At 40.0% G+C, this 18697-nt stretch overlaps 1 protein-coding gene across 2 annotated transcripts in view; it reads left to right on the top strand.

Moving 5' to 3' along the window:
- Window positions 1–9362: 9362 nt before the first annotated feature.
- UNC5D (unc-5 netrin receptor D) overlaps window positions 9363–18697 on the top strand; it is a 377196-nt gene continuing 367861 nt past the window's right edge. For both annotated transcript variants that reach the window (XR_015695566.1, XM_087706239.1), the window contains exon 1: window positions 9363–9507. Coding sequence is in view for 1 of the 2 variants with exons in the window: in XM_087706239.1 (XP_087562365.1) it covers window positions 9417–9507 (91 nt within the window). In the remaining variant the exon portion in view is untranslated. The remainder of the gene's footprint in view (window positions 9508–18697) is intronic.

Below are 18697 nucleotides of genomic sequence, written 5' to 3'. Positions count from 1 at the left end.
TGGCAAGAAACTCAGGCCCTTTAAGAAAACCCCAGGCAAAAATGCCATCTGAAAGGAAGATTTAACTTCTTAAGTACACCCATTAAGACAAAGGCTAAAAATAGTTCACCTGGAACTCCTCTTTTCCTGTTTTCTGGCAGAACTAACCCACAGGATAGGAAAGACAAAAGACCTGGGACCAAGATTCAAAAGATATAAAAGAGACGAGGTGGCACAGTGGTTAAATGCAGCACTGCAGGCTACTTCAGCCGACTGCAGTTCTGCAGTTCGGGTGTTCAAATCTCACCGGTTGACTCAGCCTTCCATCCTTCCGAGGTGGGTAAAATGAGGACCCGGATTGTTGTTGGGGGCAATATGCTGACTCTGTAAACCGCTTAGAGAGGGCTGAAAGCCCTATGAAGTGGTATATAAGTCTAATTGCTATTGCTATTGCTAAGATTTACCCAAGAAAACAAAAGCAGGGCAATCAGAAACCATCAAAACCATCAAATTGCAGGAGCTCACAAAGCAGCACACATCTCAACATATGAAAATAGTCAAACAGGTGATTGCTGCAAGAAGCAACCACCTCACAATTACCTCAAAAACTAGGTATCACACAGAAACATGCAAAATCTCTCAAAGCTGCCTTGCATCAGCCTGCCCATATAAAAGCAGCCATTTTGAGGCATATAAAATGTCCCCCAAAATGGCTGCTTTTATATAGGCAGGTTGGTGCATGGCAGCTTTGAGACATTTTGTGTGTTTATTTCTGTAGTGAATTCACTACAGATACACAGAAAGTTTTGCAAACCATGCACCAATTGCACACTTAAAAGCAACATATTGCATCACAAATAAAATATTTCCTAAAAAGCAGTAACATTTCTTGTAATAAACATTTCCGGAAACCAATAAATAAATAAGAATCTCCTAAACACAATTAAAAAAAAATATTTCCCCAAAACAATAAAATTTCTTTAAAAAAACATTTCCTCAAAACAATAATTAAAAAAAAAATTCCTAAAAACAGCCAAATTTCCTCTTGCAGGGTGAGAGAGTGAGCCAGTGACCAGGCGGGCGGGCTGAGAGAGTGAGTGAGCCGGTGACTAGGTGAGCAGGCCGAGAGAGTGAGTGAGCCAGCAACTAGCAACCAGGGGGCGGGTTGAGTGAGCGGGGGCAGGCCAGGGAATCATACCAGTATGAGGGCGTGGCCAGGCCTCCATTGCTACCGGTCTGCTAACATACGGCTGATTTCTGCTAACGGTGCGTACTGGGTGGAATCCACTTCTGGCCTAATCCATATAACCCTGGTGCCTTACCTATTTTTAGTTTATTAATAACTTCTACTATTTTCTTTTCTTTGTGATTCCATTATTTCTTTATCATATTATTGAATTTTATAATTTAAATTTCTTTCTACCTATGCCTGACTTTCATTCACATTTATGTCATTTCCATTATATAGCTTTTCAAAAAATGTCTGAAATATCAACATTTTTTGCTCTCATCATGTTACATCGTTCCCTCTTGTCATTCTTTATTACTCCAATCAGGCTTTTTGCCTTTTTAGCTTCTGTGCTCTAGCCAACATTCTAGAATTTTTATTACTGCTTTCCCATAATTTCCTATTTAAGTGTATTAGATTTCTTTGAACCTGTTGTACCTCGATATTTTGCAACTCTTTTCTTTTAGCTAATAGGTCTAGCATAATCCTATTCTCGCTACTTTCTATAAATTTATTCTCTAGTTCTCTAATTTCCTCCTCCAGCCATTTTACATATTTCTCTTTTTGTTTTTTATATTATAAGAACATTTTATCCCTATACCTTGCACTACTGCATCTCATATTACACCTGTATTACTATCTCCCTCTTCATTTATAGTTCATATTTCTTTTAATTCCATTTCCATTTTTTCTAAAATCTCTTTATTTTTAAAAATCCTCAAATCCATCTCTCCATCTACTCTCCTGTTTATAATCACAATCTATTTCCATATCCATGGTTACCAGTGCATGATCCGATATTTTAATTATAATTAAATTATAATTATTTTTATCTCTGCTCTCATTATTTTAGATAATATTTACGATGTTACAAATATATAATTTATTCCTGTAAAATTTTTATATCTACCAGAAAAATATGTATAACTCTCTTGATCTCCATGTAATTCTCTCCAAACATCTTTCAGTCTATTTCTATTAATACATTTTCTTAAGTCTGTATTATTATACTTTATTTCTGCTTTCAATGGATTGGATTTGTCAATTCCACTATCCATAACCATATTATAATCACCTGCCATTATTACATAACCCTTTTTTTACTTCTTCTATTCCTTTATATAGCCTATTAAAAAATCTCTCTTTATATTAGGTGCATACAAGTTTGCTAAAGTAACCTCTTGTCCATAAATCAAACCTTGAATTATAAGAAATCTTCCCATATCATCCTTATTTATCATAAATTCACATCTTTTAGCTACAATGATTACTATCCCTCTTGCTTTTGATGTACCAAATACCTTTCCATATACATCAGCCCAATATAACAAGTTAATTCATCCCTTCTTTCTTTTGATGTGTTTCTTGTAAGAATAAAATATCTATTTTCTCTTTGTTAATTGATTTTTCAATTCTTGTGTATTTATATTCCCTCGCCCAACCCATGTACATTCCATGTAGTTACCTTCAACTATTTCCCCATCTATTCATCATATTACATATTCCCTTTGGTCTCCATATGTGCTCTAACATAAATTACAAAACTAAAACAACACAGTATACATATTACACCAAAATGTAAATAACCTCTTACCCACCCATAAACATATATAATGTCTGCCTTCTCTTCTTTAGGAGATCTTCCTCCTCTACGCCGCATAGGGCCTCTGGGGAAGAGAAGAGGAACCATCCATACACGGGCTTCGCTTGCCCACTCCACCTCCCTTAACCATGTTTACACTATTTCTACATCCAAACATATGTTATAACACATATCCCTTAATATAACTATTACAAATATTTATATACTATCTCTACAGTGATAGACTACTTGTAGCTCCTGTTGCTTCATCCATCCTCCCTTTCAGATCCATAGATCTTCTTCCTTCTTCTCCATCTCTCTTCTTGAGAATTTGGAAATCTCATTCATTTTCTGGATCTGCTCCGTGAATTCTTCTTTACTGATGATTCCGACCTCCCTTAATTTCTCCATCGCCTCCTCCTTTGTTTCAACTCTATAAAGTCTTCCACCTTATGGAAATCTCAAAAAAAAACAAAAAAAAACTGGATAGCCCCAGCTATAATTAATATTATTTTTCTTCAATAATTGACAAACTTGACACATTTCTCTCCATTGTAAAGTTTCACTACTTAAATCTGGAAAAACTTGTATTTGATGACCCCAAACACTATCAACACCATATTTCATAATTTACGCATCAGTTGTTTGTTTTTTGCGTAAGACCAGAATCTTATCACAATGACTCTTGGATATTTTCTTCGTAAACGTTTTGGGCCAACTCTATCAGATGACCACCAACTCTATCACTACCTATCTGCTACTTTAAAAGGTTCAGGGCAGTGGGAAAAGGGAGCTGGCCCCACTAAAGCTTGCACACCCACCCTGGGTATCAGGCTCAGAGAAAGTTCTCACTCATCAGCCGATCTCCCCCCATCTCTCTATTTCTGTGTGTGTGTGTGTGTGTGTGTGTGTGTGTGTGTGTGTGTGTGTGTGTGTATGTATGTATGTATGTATGTATGTGTATCTGTTTCTGAGTCTCTTCTCTCTCTTCTTTTTGGAAATTGATCACCAGCCGTGACAAAGGCTTCCTTTTGGGTGGCCCTCCTCCTTCTCCTTTCACAAACCCCTGGCTGGTTGTAGCAGGGGCAGGAGGGTGCATGTGTGCAGGGAGAACCCCCTCAAGTGAGTGCAGCAAGACCCAAGTGGGGCGGCCAGCTGCTCACTTAAGCAGAACGTGAAAGAATGCAGCTTCTCTCCTGCAATAAGGCCCCAGCCATAGCCTTGCCATGCCCCCCCCCCCCAGCTCCTCAGCCAAACCCAGAGGGCGCAAGCTGCAGCCCGAAGTGGCAGGAAGCTAAGGCTGCCTTACACACAAACGTGGTGTGAAGGGAGGTACAGGGCCACTTTGCTCCTGCACTAAGGCTCCGGCGACCCTCCTCCCCTCCTTTTGTGGGGGCTGAGGAAGGGACAACATGACAAGGTGATGGCCAGAGACTTAATGCAGGAGAGAAGCCATGTTCTTTTGCATCCTGTTAAGACCCTCCTTAAGCGAGCAGCCATCCCGCCCCCATGTGTGCCGTTTCTGTGCTTTACCGCTCACTTGAGGGGTGTCTCCTTGCGTGCACACCCTCCCAGCCACACAAAGCAGCTAGATGGTGTGTGTGGGGGGGGGCATGGGTTGTTTGGCACTGAGGGAGAAGCAGCTGCAGCGGCGAGAAAGCGAGGCTTCTTTGCCAGCCTCTCAGCTAGCAAAACAGATGTTTTCACCAGTTCTGTGGGCGTGGCTAGATGGGAGTGGCATATGACTGAGTGTGCATGAGTGACATCAAGTTGGCCACACCCACTTAGTCACGTGCCCACATCTAGGCATGCCCACAGAACCAGTAGCAAAAAATTTTGAAACCTATGCCTAGACTCTACGTATTGCATCAATATCGTATCTTGTAAATGGGACATCTGGAAGGATCGAGGTAGCCCAATCCAATACTTCTTGGATCAACTTTGCTTCATTTTCTTCACTTTTCTCCAGATACCCACATATCCGTAAATTTGAGTGGCACTGACGGTCCTGTATCTCGATCAAGTCCTTTTTCACCTGAAGCATCCTAATCGTCCGACTTTTTAACTAGAGATTGGAGAAGATTGAAGAACCCTTCCATGTTCTCTAATCTGAGTCTTCAATTCTATAATATTTTGTGTCACATCATGACCTGGTTTCACCAGATCTGTTATTCTTATATCCATTTGATCATTTATTTGCTTCAAATCCTCCTTCACATTTTTCTTCATTTCTCTTAACTCTTGTAAGAGAATATCAAATTTGTCTGATTGAGTCAGTGATTTCTCAGGAGATTTTTTTTCCTCACTTCCATTTCTAAATCTTTTTCAACAGGAATCAGGCATAACTCTGAAGATCTGAAGGCTACTTTGGGTTTTTGCCAAACACTTCCCACTTTTGCTACATTTTGACATCTGACCATCCAAAAAGAGCTCTTGACCTTTTAAGAGTTTTACAGTCTATAGTTCATAAATGTCCCTTTCTCCTTCATCTTGTCCTTATCAGCTTATCTCCAAAATGCAACTTAACAAAACTAAATAAATTCAATGGCAGTGGTTAACTTTATTACACATCACCTTATCAATTCAATGTCTTAAAAGTATTTAATTCTTCACCTTCTCCAGGCCTTGACACTTTGACTGAAAGAAGGGAGTGACGGGCCTTCACACTATACACTCATAAATCAGATAATATCTTCTTGGCTGTACTCCTTTAAACTCTTTTCAAGTTCTTTCTCAATCTTCAGTCAAAGGGCCCTTCCTCTCCCATCCATCTTCAAAGGCTTCTCAAGATCCTTAATCAAACAAAAATGCAATCCAATCTTCAGGAGAAAAGCAAGGGAAATAACTTATGTTTCATAATCTCTCAAATTTCATAATCTTTAGATGGGTGTTATATTTTTAAAATCCATTCTCTGCGATGGTCTGGAGGAGGCATAAATTCATCGTCCATTCTGGCAAGCTCCTCCCTCCCCATGTAATATCTTCTAATAGGAGTTACTGCTGAGCTAAAATCTATCTTCTGATTTTCTAAGAACTTTCTTTCTCTGTGAAAAGGGCTTCTTTTTTTTCTGCTTCATTCTGAGTGCTTTGCAATTGCGTTTAAAAACATTTGCATTATTGTTGCGAGGTAGCTGACTTTGCATTATATTGTCAAGGTACAGATATTTCACTCTGCAACTTCCCTTGTGGCTGGAAATCTATGGATTAGTCAAGATCTTCTTGTCAGTTTTGCAAGACTTCATGTATTATGCCTCTTTTTCCAATTAAAAAAAAACATTTACTGAACATTTACTGCAATTTGCAACTTTACCTAGCATATCTAGTTGTGTATTCAACTTTCTACTAAAGATTTTTTTTAGAAGGGAGGGGAAACATTCTTAATATACAGTATATGTTTCTTTTTCCAAATACAACTTTGTCAATGTAGACTTCTTTTTAATACAACTTTGCCAAACAAAAGTTGGGGGTGGTGTAAAATGTCACATCTGGGATAATATTTACAAGTTTATGATCCAGAAAACTGGATCTACAGAATTCAGAGAGTTGAGGTCCACACACCTTAAAGTTGCTGAGGTTGAGAATCACTGGTTTAGACAACCACTGTTAGCTACAAGTCTTTAGAAGAGAGTATTTGTAGCTCATGGTTGAACTGTGGGTTCCTTGGTGGTCTATAATCCAGGATGCTACCTAGTTTGGTAATGAAACCTCTGCAAGTAAACCACCAAGCTAAGAGAGCACCAAGGAACCCACAACTATAATCCTGTTGCCAATCAGCACCTTGGATAGCTGCTGAAGTGAAAGCTGAATGTTTGATTCTCACCAGGTTTATATGCAGCATCAAAACTAACACCAACCATAGCATGGAAGCACGGCAACATTGGAAGATGTGGAGAGATCTGGCCTGTAGAATTGCAGAGACATGACTGCATGGATATCATTATCATCATTGTTGTCATCGTCATCATCATCATCATCATCATCATCATCATCATCTCTTACAAGTCATGTATAGGTAAAAAATATAACATTTCTTATGATTTCATGATAGAAATTATTTCCCTCTATTCCAGCATGCAACCTGAGGCATAAAAAATTGGTTAAACAAGTTTAAGAAGGCCACTGATGCATAATGAGTAACATGCTAAAACTATGGGAGTTTCTGGTGTAATTGTGGGACAATGGACCAGCTCATTGCTTGCCTGAGTCCACTTCTTTGCTGCTAAAACCCACATAAATTATACTATGGGTGCTTCAGAAATGATTGATTCTCTGAGTTTTCTGAACACATAAGAGTTCAGATCATTTCTTTGGTTGAAAAGCTCCAACATCTTTCTGACTTCTATGTGTGCTTTGAAAAAAAAAGTTGGTGTTGCTTTAAGGAATTATCTTATTAAAATACATTTAGGCAAGTACATTTAGGCAAAAAAAAAATGCACAGGTACAGTATAGGTGGTACCTTGCTCAATAGTAGTAACTGTGAGAGGGATCTTGGAGTCCTAGTGGACAACCATTAAAATATGAGCCAGCCATGTGCAGCAGCTGCCAAAAAAGCCAACACAGTTCTAGGCTATATAAACAGAGGGATAGAATCAAGATCACATGAAGTGTTAATACCACTTTATAATGCCTTGGTAAGGTCACACTTGGAATACTGCATTCAGTTTTGGTCACCAGGATGTAGAAAAGATGTGGAGACTCTAGAAAGAGTGCAGAGAAGATCAACCAAGATGATTAGGGGACTGGAGACTAAAACATATGAAAAACTGTTGCAGGAACTGGGTATGTCTAGTTTAATGAAAAGAAGGACTAGGGGAGACATGATAGCAGTCCTCCAATATCTGTCTGAAATGGTATAGGATTTCCTGCCTAGGCAGGGGGTTGGACTAGAAGACCTCCAAGGTCCATTCCAACTCTGCTATTGTATTGTATTGTATTGTATGCAGTTTTGAGAGCAGAGGCATCTTTTTCTAGCAGGCAAAAAGCTGAGAAAAAGTAGACAGCTTTATTGAATAACAGAAAGGTGTTACACTATCAGGAAGTGTAAAGTTAAATGGTTTTTGCAGTAAGCAACACATGCATGCAAGTTAGAAATAGTAACATCCTCATAGGTAGTTTAATGGGGGAAATTTCAGGTTGAGTGATTATATTTGGAAACAGTTTAAACTTGTTTAATTTTAACTTGTATGTCTTAGAATGTTTTACAGAGATAACCCATTTGGTTAACTTAATGACAGGTTAAATCACATACAGTACACAGAGAGCCAGTATGGTATAACAGTGAAAGTAACATGCTAGGAATCAGGAGGCCATGAGTTCTAGCCTTGCCTTAAGCACAAAGCAAGATAATCACAAAGCAAGACTGACCTTTGGCCAGTCATTCTCTCTCAGCCCTAGGAAGGAAGCAAAGGCAAACCACTTCTGAAATCTTACCAAAAAAACTGCAGATAGTCACCAGGAATCAGCCTGATTCAAAGATACTAAAAACCACACAAATGGGTTCATAAAGTAGTCTGATTATTTATTTCTGCTTCTGTGTAATGAGATAGAAAAGAGAATTCGAGTAGACAGAAAGAGAAAAGAGGTGAAAAGGAAAAGAGAATAAAGGGAAAGGAAGTGGAAATAAAGAAGCAAATGGGGGGAAAAAGGATAAAAGTTTAGCTTATTGCATTGCAACCTTATCACAACTAAGGTATAGATGCCCTACAGCAGCTCTCCAGCTCTGGCTGGAGAATTCTGGGAGTTGAAGTCCAGAAGTCTTAAAGTTGTCAAGTTTGGGAACCACTGCCCTACAGTAACACAGAAGCACCTTTAACTGCAAGTGCCAAGTTTCCTCCCAGTCCAAATGAACACCTGATGACATCAAGGGTGCAACCTTGTAGATATTTTGGGCATTGTGAAAGCGCCTTGCCTTATTTGGAGACGTCCATTATCCCGTTTCCCGATGGAGTTTTATCTATGGTCATCTATCCAAGTATCAATCGAAGAGAAGCCTTTTTAGCCCTTCCCAAACTCAGCCTAGGTCAACTCAACCAGCCAGTAGTCCGAAGGCAAACCATAGGCAACCGAAGTTGCCATTTACTCAGCGGTAAGTTCCACGGTGTCTTTCAGCGCTGTCTTATGAGGATGGTTTTTTTTTTTTTTGAGGGGGTGCAGAAGGAAAGAAACTGGAACAGCAGCCGGCGTCACTTCCAAAGCCCTCTCCAAGTGAAGGACGCTAGAAACCACAGCCGGCTCCAGAAGAGGCAGAAAGCGACTGCAGCAACGGCCAGCGGAGGCTCGTAGACTGCCGCCACCGGCGAAGGCGAGCGCAAAAGGGAGCCGGCGAGAGCAAAGCCGCCCAGCGAGTTGGTGACAACTCTCGCTTTTGGCTTCGCTTTCCGGCCCGCCCCACCCCTTCAGCCTCTGGCTCCGCCCAGCCTTCGCCTAATTGGCTGTCTGGGAGGAGGGAGTCTAATTGGGATGCAGGCGCGCGATTGCTCGGCTTTAGTCTAGAGCCGGGCGGCGGGTGGGTTGTTCCTGCTGCCGCCGCCGCCGCTGCCGCCTTCGCTGGAAAGGCAACGTCGCATTCCCGGAGTAAGCCAGGCAGGTAGAGTTCGCCCTCTCTTCCCGCTCTTCTTTTCCATCGCCATGGGGGCTGGCAGCGTGGACGGCAGGACCGCACCTTGCGTCTGTCTTGGATTGTTGTTTGCACTGCTCGGCGGAGCCGGGACGTTGCGAGGTGAGTAGGAGCCCCGCGCGAGGTGGACGCAGAAAGGTGTTGCCTTTGCCGGAGAGGATCCGGGGAAGAGGGGGGGGGGAGAGTGGGCTTCTGCGTGGGCGAGCAGGTGGGTAGAAGGCTTGCAAGTTGGCCTGAACAGACTTTCCTTCTGTGGCCCCTCGCCCGTCCCTCCCTCCAGTAAGTTCTTCCAAACCCCAGTCTACAGGTTGTCACGCTCGACAGCCAGGTTGTCGGATGCCTCTTTGCGGTCCGAGAGAGCAGGGTTGCAACCCACGCCAAGTTCTCCTTTCTTGCCTTCCGCCACCCCAACGGAGGAGAAATACCTGCGGTCTGGATCGCTCTCCCCGCGCCCTTTCTCTTCGCTTGCTTTCTCTCCCGTCTCAATCCGAGTTTGGGGGCTCCGGTCGCGGATATAAAGGCATTTCTACAACCAGCTGCTCTCGTCCTGCGGTGGCCGAAGGAAGGGCGCTAAGCGATGGGATCAGGGACCGCCGTTCTTCCGAAGCAGGAAAGCTGAAACGTGGAGGGCTGGGCGGTGCGCTGGCTAGCTTGTAATCCTGCCATTTTTCCGGGGTGTTGGTAAGCAACGCTGCTGGGTTCGGATGTTGTCCACTTGACACAGGAGTCTGTTGCTTGGGTTCTCGGAAGCACGTTTGATCGGATCTTCTGGATTAGCCTTGGGTGTATGCTTCCCTGAGAGTAAGCCGCGGTGTGGCCATTACTTCGGAGTAAACGTGTGTTGGACCGCAACGCTAGCTAACTCCCGGATGCCGTTTGAGGATGCTATGTTTAGTTCCTGTATTTCTAAATATGCCTGCTGAGTTTGCAGCAGTAACAAAAAACCGGATTCCCGACAACTCTACAGCTACTCCGTGCTTGGAAAGCACGACTAGGTTTTCTAAGCCGTCGGGGCGTGGGTTTATCTCTCTGACGGTTGCCACTACCTCTGGTTCATTCCATGCGTTGGGCATTGGATATAAGACAAATAGATATTGCTAGATCTTTGAATTTGCATCAGAAGGGATGGAATGCGATACTTTGGGAAAAGATGAAAGCATTATTTATGATATTATCTAGTAAAGTATTTTAGTTCTCTCCATGTGTTCAGAAGACTCCCTACTTGCAGCTTTGATTTATTTTAATTGAAAAATGTCAGGCTTTATGTAAAAAAAAACACAGACTATAACCCTCTGACTGAAATAAAATTGAAAGGTTGTCACCCAGTGAGGTATTTATAGTGAGGCTTGGTGTTTGAATATATATGTGGAGTGAAATAGAAAAATCTTGCCTTCTAGTATATTGCAGAACAAAATAGGGGTAGAATGTATGTAAAGGACTTAACCTTTCAAAATCCCAGGTTTTTTTCCCCCCCTTCTAAAAATGCTTTTGCCCTCCCTTAAGATTCAGAGGCTCTTTCATTGCACTGGATGTTTAGACATTGTATCTGCTTGTGATGGAATTTTTTTTGTGAGGACCTTAGTGTGATAGGTAGCAAAGTTTTCGGCTTCTCTTTGCTGTCCTTTCCTACCTGAACTTGTGTTTGTGTTTAGATGAAGCCCAAGGTTGGAGTGTTTAACCCAGCTGCTGACCCATTCGATTAGTATATTATAGTTTAAGAAGTTGTCTTAGAACCATTGCATCGCAAACACAATTCCTGTTGTGATGAGTTCTGAATAGTTCCCCTATATCGGTTATTAGACTGTATGTTCACACATAGAAGGACATACACATATAGACCAACAGCATGGCTCAGCATTAAAACCTATTTAAATGTATGTGCTTTATATCAACTTTGGCTGTCTTGTCTTACCATAAATTTTTAATAGGCAATTTAAAGTCAATTGAGGAATAGAAGCCAGAAAGCCACTAAATTCATCTAGGACGGATTAATTTCAGGATTCAGAGAAAGCTAACTTTGAGGTCATACATATAAAGTTCATAAGTGCTCTCACTCTCTATAAAATATTGTTCTCTGCCCCAGTCCCATTCATGCAAACACCTTGCGCACACCCAAAAGCACACATCTCCTTCCAAAACTTGATGGTACTTTACAGTTCTGAAGAAAACTGCAATGTTTAATAAATTGGATCGGTTGGATAAAATGTGTTGTGATAAAATAGTGCCATAGTAATTGTGATGGAGGTATGGTAGCTGCATTAGACCACATCAAGTGATTTCTGTATCCATCTTGAAACTGTCTTTTTCAGCTGACAGCTGCTCTTCAAAGCTTTGCACCGAGGCCTTTCTCATCACCTGCTCTCCGACCCACTCTAACTTGAGATGTTTTTCATTCAAACTATATCCTGTCTTATAGCATTGTACCTTCCTTCTCTTAACAGAATTCAATGCATTTTATATGTTTTAAAAGAACTACTTGGCTCTCCATTCCCACACACATATGGAGCTTTCCTTGTCATCTCCCCTTACAACTCAGAAAAATGTAAGGACAGGAGTTGGGCATAGAATTATGCTTGCTGAAAGGGACAGTGGTGGTAGAACAAAGAATGGGAAAAATACTACCCCCAACCTTTGAAGTCCTGGCTGATAGAAAGGCAGCTAAATCTTGCAGCCCCCACCCCCCTGTTTTTCTTGGTGCTGTTTGTCAAACTCAGATCTTACAAGAAGCAGAGTTATTCCAGCTTAATACTGATAAAAGAGTGCAAAACATCATCTATCAAGGTTTAGTGGGCACTTAGTTTCAGGTGCCTACAGAAAAAGACATGGGGTGATTGCCTGGTGAACAGGATATTTACATGCTTGCTGAAAATGAGAAGAGGCCCAACTGGTTCTGCTGAATTCTTAAAGAGTTCTGTTTTGTTGCTTGAAAGACCTTGAAAAACCCAGTATCTTAAGCACTAAACCTTTCAAATGCTTGGGATATAGAGCATTTTGGAGCACTATGAACTGTATTTCTTTTCCTGCAGTATCATGATAATTTTGATTTTATGAGGGTAAGGGGAGAAGAGAATGAGGGACTTTCAGGAGGCGTTAGTTATACTTGCTGTGATCTAATTTTCATTGTTACGATTTCACTGACAAATAAATAGAAAGTAGCTTGGAAGACACACACACACACACAAACATATATATTCTATTTGTGCTGATAAATAAATAAAGGGAGACTAGTATAGATCTATTTCAAGCTATTTAGCTCTCATCAGCTAGCCATACTCTTACTGGGATTCGAACCTGTGCTGTATTACATCTTAGGCAGATGTCTTAACCATTAAGCCACAGGTCCTCCTCCTTATCAGCTGAAGCCAGGGAAGTAGGTATATATTTAGTGTCACAACCCCTGGTATGCCCCATATTATGGGAGGAAGCTAACTGCTTCCATTATCTGTCTATCGGCTCGTCACAAGAGACCATCACGACAGAAACCCAATATTTTTACTGTGGCCTTTGTTACACATTTTGTGTTATATTTGTGCTGATAAATAAATAAAGGGAGACTAGTATAGATCTATTTCAAGCTATTTAGCTCTCATATATATATAAAATTGGATTTTCAGTGTGGCAACAACCAAATGTATACAACCCCCCCCCCCATTACTATTACCATTACTATTTTAGTTATATGCAACTGGAGAGGAATGCAAATCCTATATGGGTGACCTTTACGTTTATGATAAGAATACACACCCAACAGACTCATTCACTGGAGGGTGCATGAGTTTGTGAGGTCAGACTAGTGTTGGAGTGCAATTTCCTTTCTCTCTAAAGTTTTGATTACATGATGCCAATGGCTGTTTAACATTTACGCTTTTTGAAAACATTTTGCAACTTCTACTTGACCTGTCCATGCAATCAACTCAAGCATCCTTTATCCTGATTTTGCTGGTGGAAAAGGAGAGCAAATTCATATCTAATCATCACATCCTTCATATCAAATATTTGATATGATTAGACTAAAACTATAACATTCAAATATAGCTCTATATTTCTATTCTTCTCAAAGATGAGTTTAAATTCCAATGGAAGTAGAGGCATGTGTATAGACTCGATGAGTCATTAATTGGGGAAAACAAAACAAACCACTGGTTAGATTTTGAATTCTCATAGAGTGTTGTTGGATGCCTCCTTTGGTGGTCTTGGTACTCTTTGTTCCATAAAGACCTTTCGTTTTGTTATTGGTTACCAAGTGGGTTGTTGCCAGGCAAGAAAAATCAAGGCCACACATTAAATTCCAGTTAAATTATTTATTGCTCATTCAATGTACCACAATCTAGTCAACCAACTATCAGCCTTAATTGGTGGTAGATAATTGACATAATTCAAGAGAGCATAACAACTCCAGTCTGATTCCTCTCTTGACTCTACTACATCTTCTGCCTCTTCTACATCTGTGGCCATTTATTGCATTCCCCCATAACAGTTAAGGCAGCTACATATAATTTACACATATGTTCATGAGCAAAAAAAAAAAAAAGACTTGGGACTGCTGACACAGATGACAAGATGACCCAGGTGACATTTTCACAGGTGACATTTTCAAAACTGATGATTTTCAATAGGAAATCCATTCTGAAAAATTAGATGCAATCTTTATTGTTGGAGCTTGGGAAGTGAACCCATATTCCATTCTGCTGTTTTGGTTGACTTTAATTGCTTCATAGTTAGGAAGGGTTATTTTGTTCAAAATGAAGCAGAACTCTAAAATGTAGTTTTCCAGAGTATTGTTGGTTGTATGAAAATAAACTATGTTCCTGTGGCTTGCCACATTTCCTTGGAGAACGTATAAGTTGTCATTTTTAAAGCCATGCTGATCCTTGCTCTAATGCCTGAAGCATACATTATCAGTTTAAAGCACCTATTGTTGGATTGTTCCAGGTCCAAGACAATGATAGTTTCTCAGCTTTTGTTTTGTTTTTTTAATGTCAAATCAGAGGTGGGTTGCTCCCGGTTCGGGCCGGATTGGGCGAACCGATAGTAGCGACAGTGGGAGGCTCCACTCATCCCCCCGAACGCTTTGCACATGGACAGAAGTATTGCATGTGCACCCAAACTGGTAGTAAAAAAAAATGGCAACCCACCACTGTGTCAAATGTATGTGTGAGAGAGATGTGCACAAATGGTAATGTTTGTATATTGGGATATATATCAATCAAGCTTCTTTCATACAGAAAGCTCCAATGCCCATTTTTTTCTTAAAGTCCTACAGCTATAGAATACAGGAGGAGGAACCAGTTGGATCATTAATGTTAAACATTTCTTATTCTCATGGGGATAAATATCAGACTAATAGTTTTTATACATTTTCATGAGGCTGTTTTCTGTATATCCTGACTGTACTATATACTATGACTAATATAATCTTTATTCTACTGCTTTCCCCCACCCCGATATACTAATATAGATAATGATTTATGGGTTGGGAAATGTTATCTTACAACGCCTCTTGGGTTTTGCCATTTTTAAGATTGTAATGTTGTGGTGATCTAGTAGGTTGATCAGAGTAGAAAGGGTTTAGACTTGAAGGACGCAAAACATTAAAATAAAGGATGCAGTTGTTCTGAGTATTCATCTCCGAGACTCTATTTATAATGATTGTGATAGCATACAAATACAGTTGGTTATTTAAGTCATTGTAGGCATCCTTCTGGACTCATTTCTTGTTAAAAGACAGCCTGGGAGCTATCGTAATTACACCATACATGTGCAATCTTCCATTTATCCAGTACAGTATGGTCCATATAGAGTAATTGAGTATCTAGATTGGAGTATGTGACATTGTGTTTTCCTGATGCTGAAATATAGGTCCCAGGATTATTTTCCAGGTTGGTTAGGGCTAATGTCAAAAACATTAGAAAACATCGATTTGCCTTCTGCAACATTACACAAATCATGTTGTCTGTAAGTACCGTGATTCTCCTTTTCAATATTAACTTCCAACAAACAGGATGTTGTTGGCTAATATAATAACTTCCATAGCAAGATGTACTATGCCAGCAAAAGCAGTAGGCTATCAAATGCTAAAATGGAAAATTACTTATACTGAGTAGGTTCCTCTGAGGAAACTTGATACTTTCTTTCTTTCCCCCTCTTTTCTCTGCATTTTAGACCAACTTGCAAAGGGAAATTTAAAATCTGAGCTACAGAATAGAATCTCAACACCAGAGGCTGCTCTTTCTGCTGCTTCATGCACTGCCTCTGCTTTTAGTAGAGCAGGTGGCAGGCTTCATTTTTGCAAGATTCTGTTGATGTAGCCTTAATAGTAAAGTAAAAATAGCTAATCTGATTGTATTTCCTGTCTGGACTACCTGGGAAAGCTGACATCAATTTATCAAGTTTGAAAGTACAAATCTCCCACTATCTCCTTTACAGCCTGAGAACTTAAGGAAGAGGTCTCCTTCCAAGAATCCTTCTCCTCCCCTTTGCAGTTTTGGGCTATGCTCTTGCTTATCTGACCATTCCTTAGGTAGCATCTCTTTCCTCCACCTCCCAAGGACATTCTTACATACCATTACAGAATATGAATCAACACTACTATAGCCCCCAAACTTGAAATTATAGACTGCTTTGAGATGATAATTTTATTTTATTCAGTCTTGCTCAGACTTCAGTTCCAGTATTGTGTCTTTCTCTGAATGCCAATTTTTAAGAAGAATTTCGGTAACTAAAGTCAGTTCAGAGAAGATCAACAACAATGATCAGGGGACTGGGAACTAAGTGTTATGGAGCGAAGTAAGAAAGCCTGGCCTTGAGCAGAGATGACCAAAAGGGTTTTAGATGTCATTCTTCAAAGAATATCCTATATTGTATTGTAGTTCACGTCCAGTCCTCTAATATCCCAGTGGAACCAATTATCCACCTCTTTACTGTATGTGTTCAGGCAGACTGCTATCTACCATGGGTTTAATTTGAGTTCTTAAACTAAGCAGAGGGCTTGATAGTTTTAAATGGTCCTTTGGAACTCCATGGTTCTAGTATTATTCTTGTGTGGTTGTTTTACTATCAGGTAACCTTGGTTAATACTATATACTATATTCATTCTATATATGTATATGTGCTCCATTGCATTTTCTCATTTTAAAATTTTGCTAATTGGTAGCTAATCTCATGGATGCTTGGTCATTAAAAAATACATTAAATTCAGCTCAGATTATATTATGTGTTGGGCACATTTTTTTGTTGAATAGAGTTAAAACTTTTGCAAGTTGGTGAGAACAGTAAGTCGAGTTTCATCTGATCATACTCCTAGGAGAGTTGAAATAAATACAACCAACACTTTAAGTGAAGTTTGTGTGAATCCCAATCATGGGTGATCGATATTTTTTTTTCTGGTGAATCCATGATCAGGATTTAATTGCCTTACTTATTTGTTCAGTTCACAATGCTTCTGATGTTGAAGTGGGCCCATCTTCTGTAATCCAATGTTACAGCATATAGGTTGCTGGCCAGAACATTTTGAGATGGTAATTCCATAGAATATATCTTATACAGGGCAGTAATTCTTTTCAGAGTCATTGGCAATTCACCTTTACTATATAATACATTACTCTGACAGTAGGAAAAAAATTCTCATATATTCTATTGAATTACAGATAGTCCTTGATTTGTAACCATTTGATTTATGATCATTGAAATTACAAAGGCACTGAAAAAAATGACATGACTGTTTTAACATTCATGTGGTCATGTGCTCAAAATTTCGATGCTTGGTAGCTGCTACATATTTAGGGGTCATGTAATCACCTTTTGCAACCTTCTGTCAAGCAAACTAAATGGGGAAGCCATTTTCACTTAACAAACCATGTTACTAAGTTAACAACTTCAGTGATTCACTTAACAACTGTGGCAAGAAAGGTCATAAAATGGGGCAAAACTCACTCAAATGCCTTGCTTAACAACAAAAATGGGCTCAATTGTGGTAATAAATCAAGGTCTTCCTGATTTATTTTATGCACCTCTAATATAGATGGAGATCAGCAAATCCCAGTTGTCTTTGATCTTGAACAAAACAGCCAGATAACTGTAAACTCAGCAAATGGCAGGGAAATACTTTGAATTTCAATGTAGATTTGAGCATTGGTGTATGTGGATTAATATACAGGCACTGATTGCAGCAGACAGATATTCTGCCATGGTTATTATTTCATTTCACAATACAGTACCTATGCTGGTTGATTTGTGTTTAAGAATGTACTGTCGAGGAAGCCAATTCCAGATTAAGGGGAATTTTTAGAGAGTCCTGATTTATAGTCATGCTGGACTGAAATGCAACCATGTCGGTTCGAATGAAAATCATACTGTGATGGTGAAGACATTTCCTGACTGCATCATCAAAAAGCAACAAAGGACCCCCAAATTACTCAATAGTTCAAACTTTTTGAATAAATATTTCTCCAATATAATGTCCAAAAACATGCCATATCATTTAATCAAAAATGTGATTTTTGAGGCGCAGGGGTGGACACAAGGACAAATACAAAGAAATTCCATTCTCACTCCCATGGGTGGTCTATGTGTTCCTCAATTTTGGGTCCTCTACCATAGACCTGAGAGTTTGAAGATTTTGTGCAGGATCTCAGCTGTTTCTAGCATTGAATCTTCTGGGCAGAGAGTTCTGAGGTGGTCCCTGGGATGATGGATGTTCCTAGGATCATCCTTCCTCCAGCTTCTCTTACTCCTTCTTTCTCATGTTGCTACACTCAATACCACTACATTTATCACTACAACTATTATCTGATCCTCGTCTACTACTACAGTGTCAGGTTGACTGGCCAGTACTTGCCTGCCCATCTGCATCTGGAAATCCGACAGATCTTAACCTTATTATTCTCCAGGATCTTCTGTGCAATCTTCCACCTGGATTTGGGAGGGTCTAAACCCCCACACAACACACAAATCTTTTACAAACCCACCCCAGCTGTTTATCCCTTTAGTTTTGGTACCCCCGTCACAACATATGCCAACTTCTGAATATGCTGAATCTTTTCTATTCTTGATTGCCTACGTTTTTTTTTTAAAGATCCAAAATGTGTTTTTGCCAAGGCTCAAGTGTGTGATGCTGGTGCTCTTTTGGCTACATAAACAATGGTGCTTATATCCTGAACATAAAACACTTGAGTGAATGATACACTGGTGTGTTTTTATTTTCTTTTGGCAGCATTGACTTGATAGCTAAGAATGACTGGACTTTCCCTGGGAATGGTGATTTCTTGCTGTGCAAAGTATAAAATAGCTGACT

Source organism: Thamnophis sirtalis, unplaced genomic scaffold, assembly GCF_051295495.1.
Source record: "Thamnophis sirtalis isolate CommonGarterSnake01/CBP01778 unplaced genomic scaffold, rThaSir2_p1.2 scaffold_2, whole genome shotgun sequence".
Classification (NCBI taxonomy): Eukaryota; Metazoa; Chordata; class Lepidosauria; order Squamata; family Natricidae; genus Thamnophis; species Thamnophis sirtalis.
The sequence above is the reverse complement of the archived record's forward strand: the minus strand, read 5'-3'. Positions and strand labels throughout refer to the sequence as shown.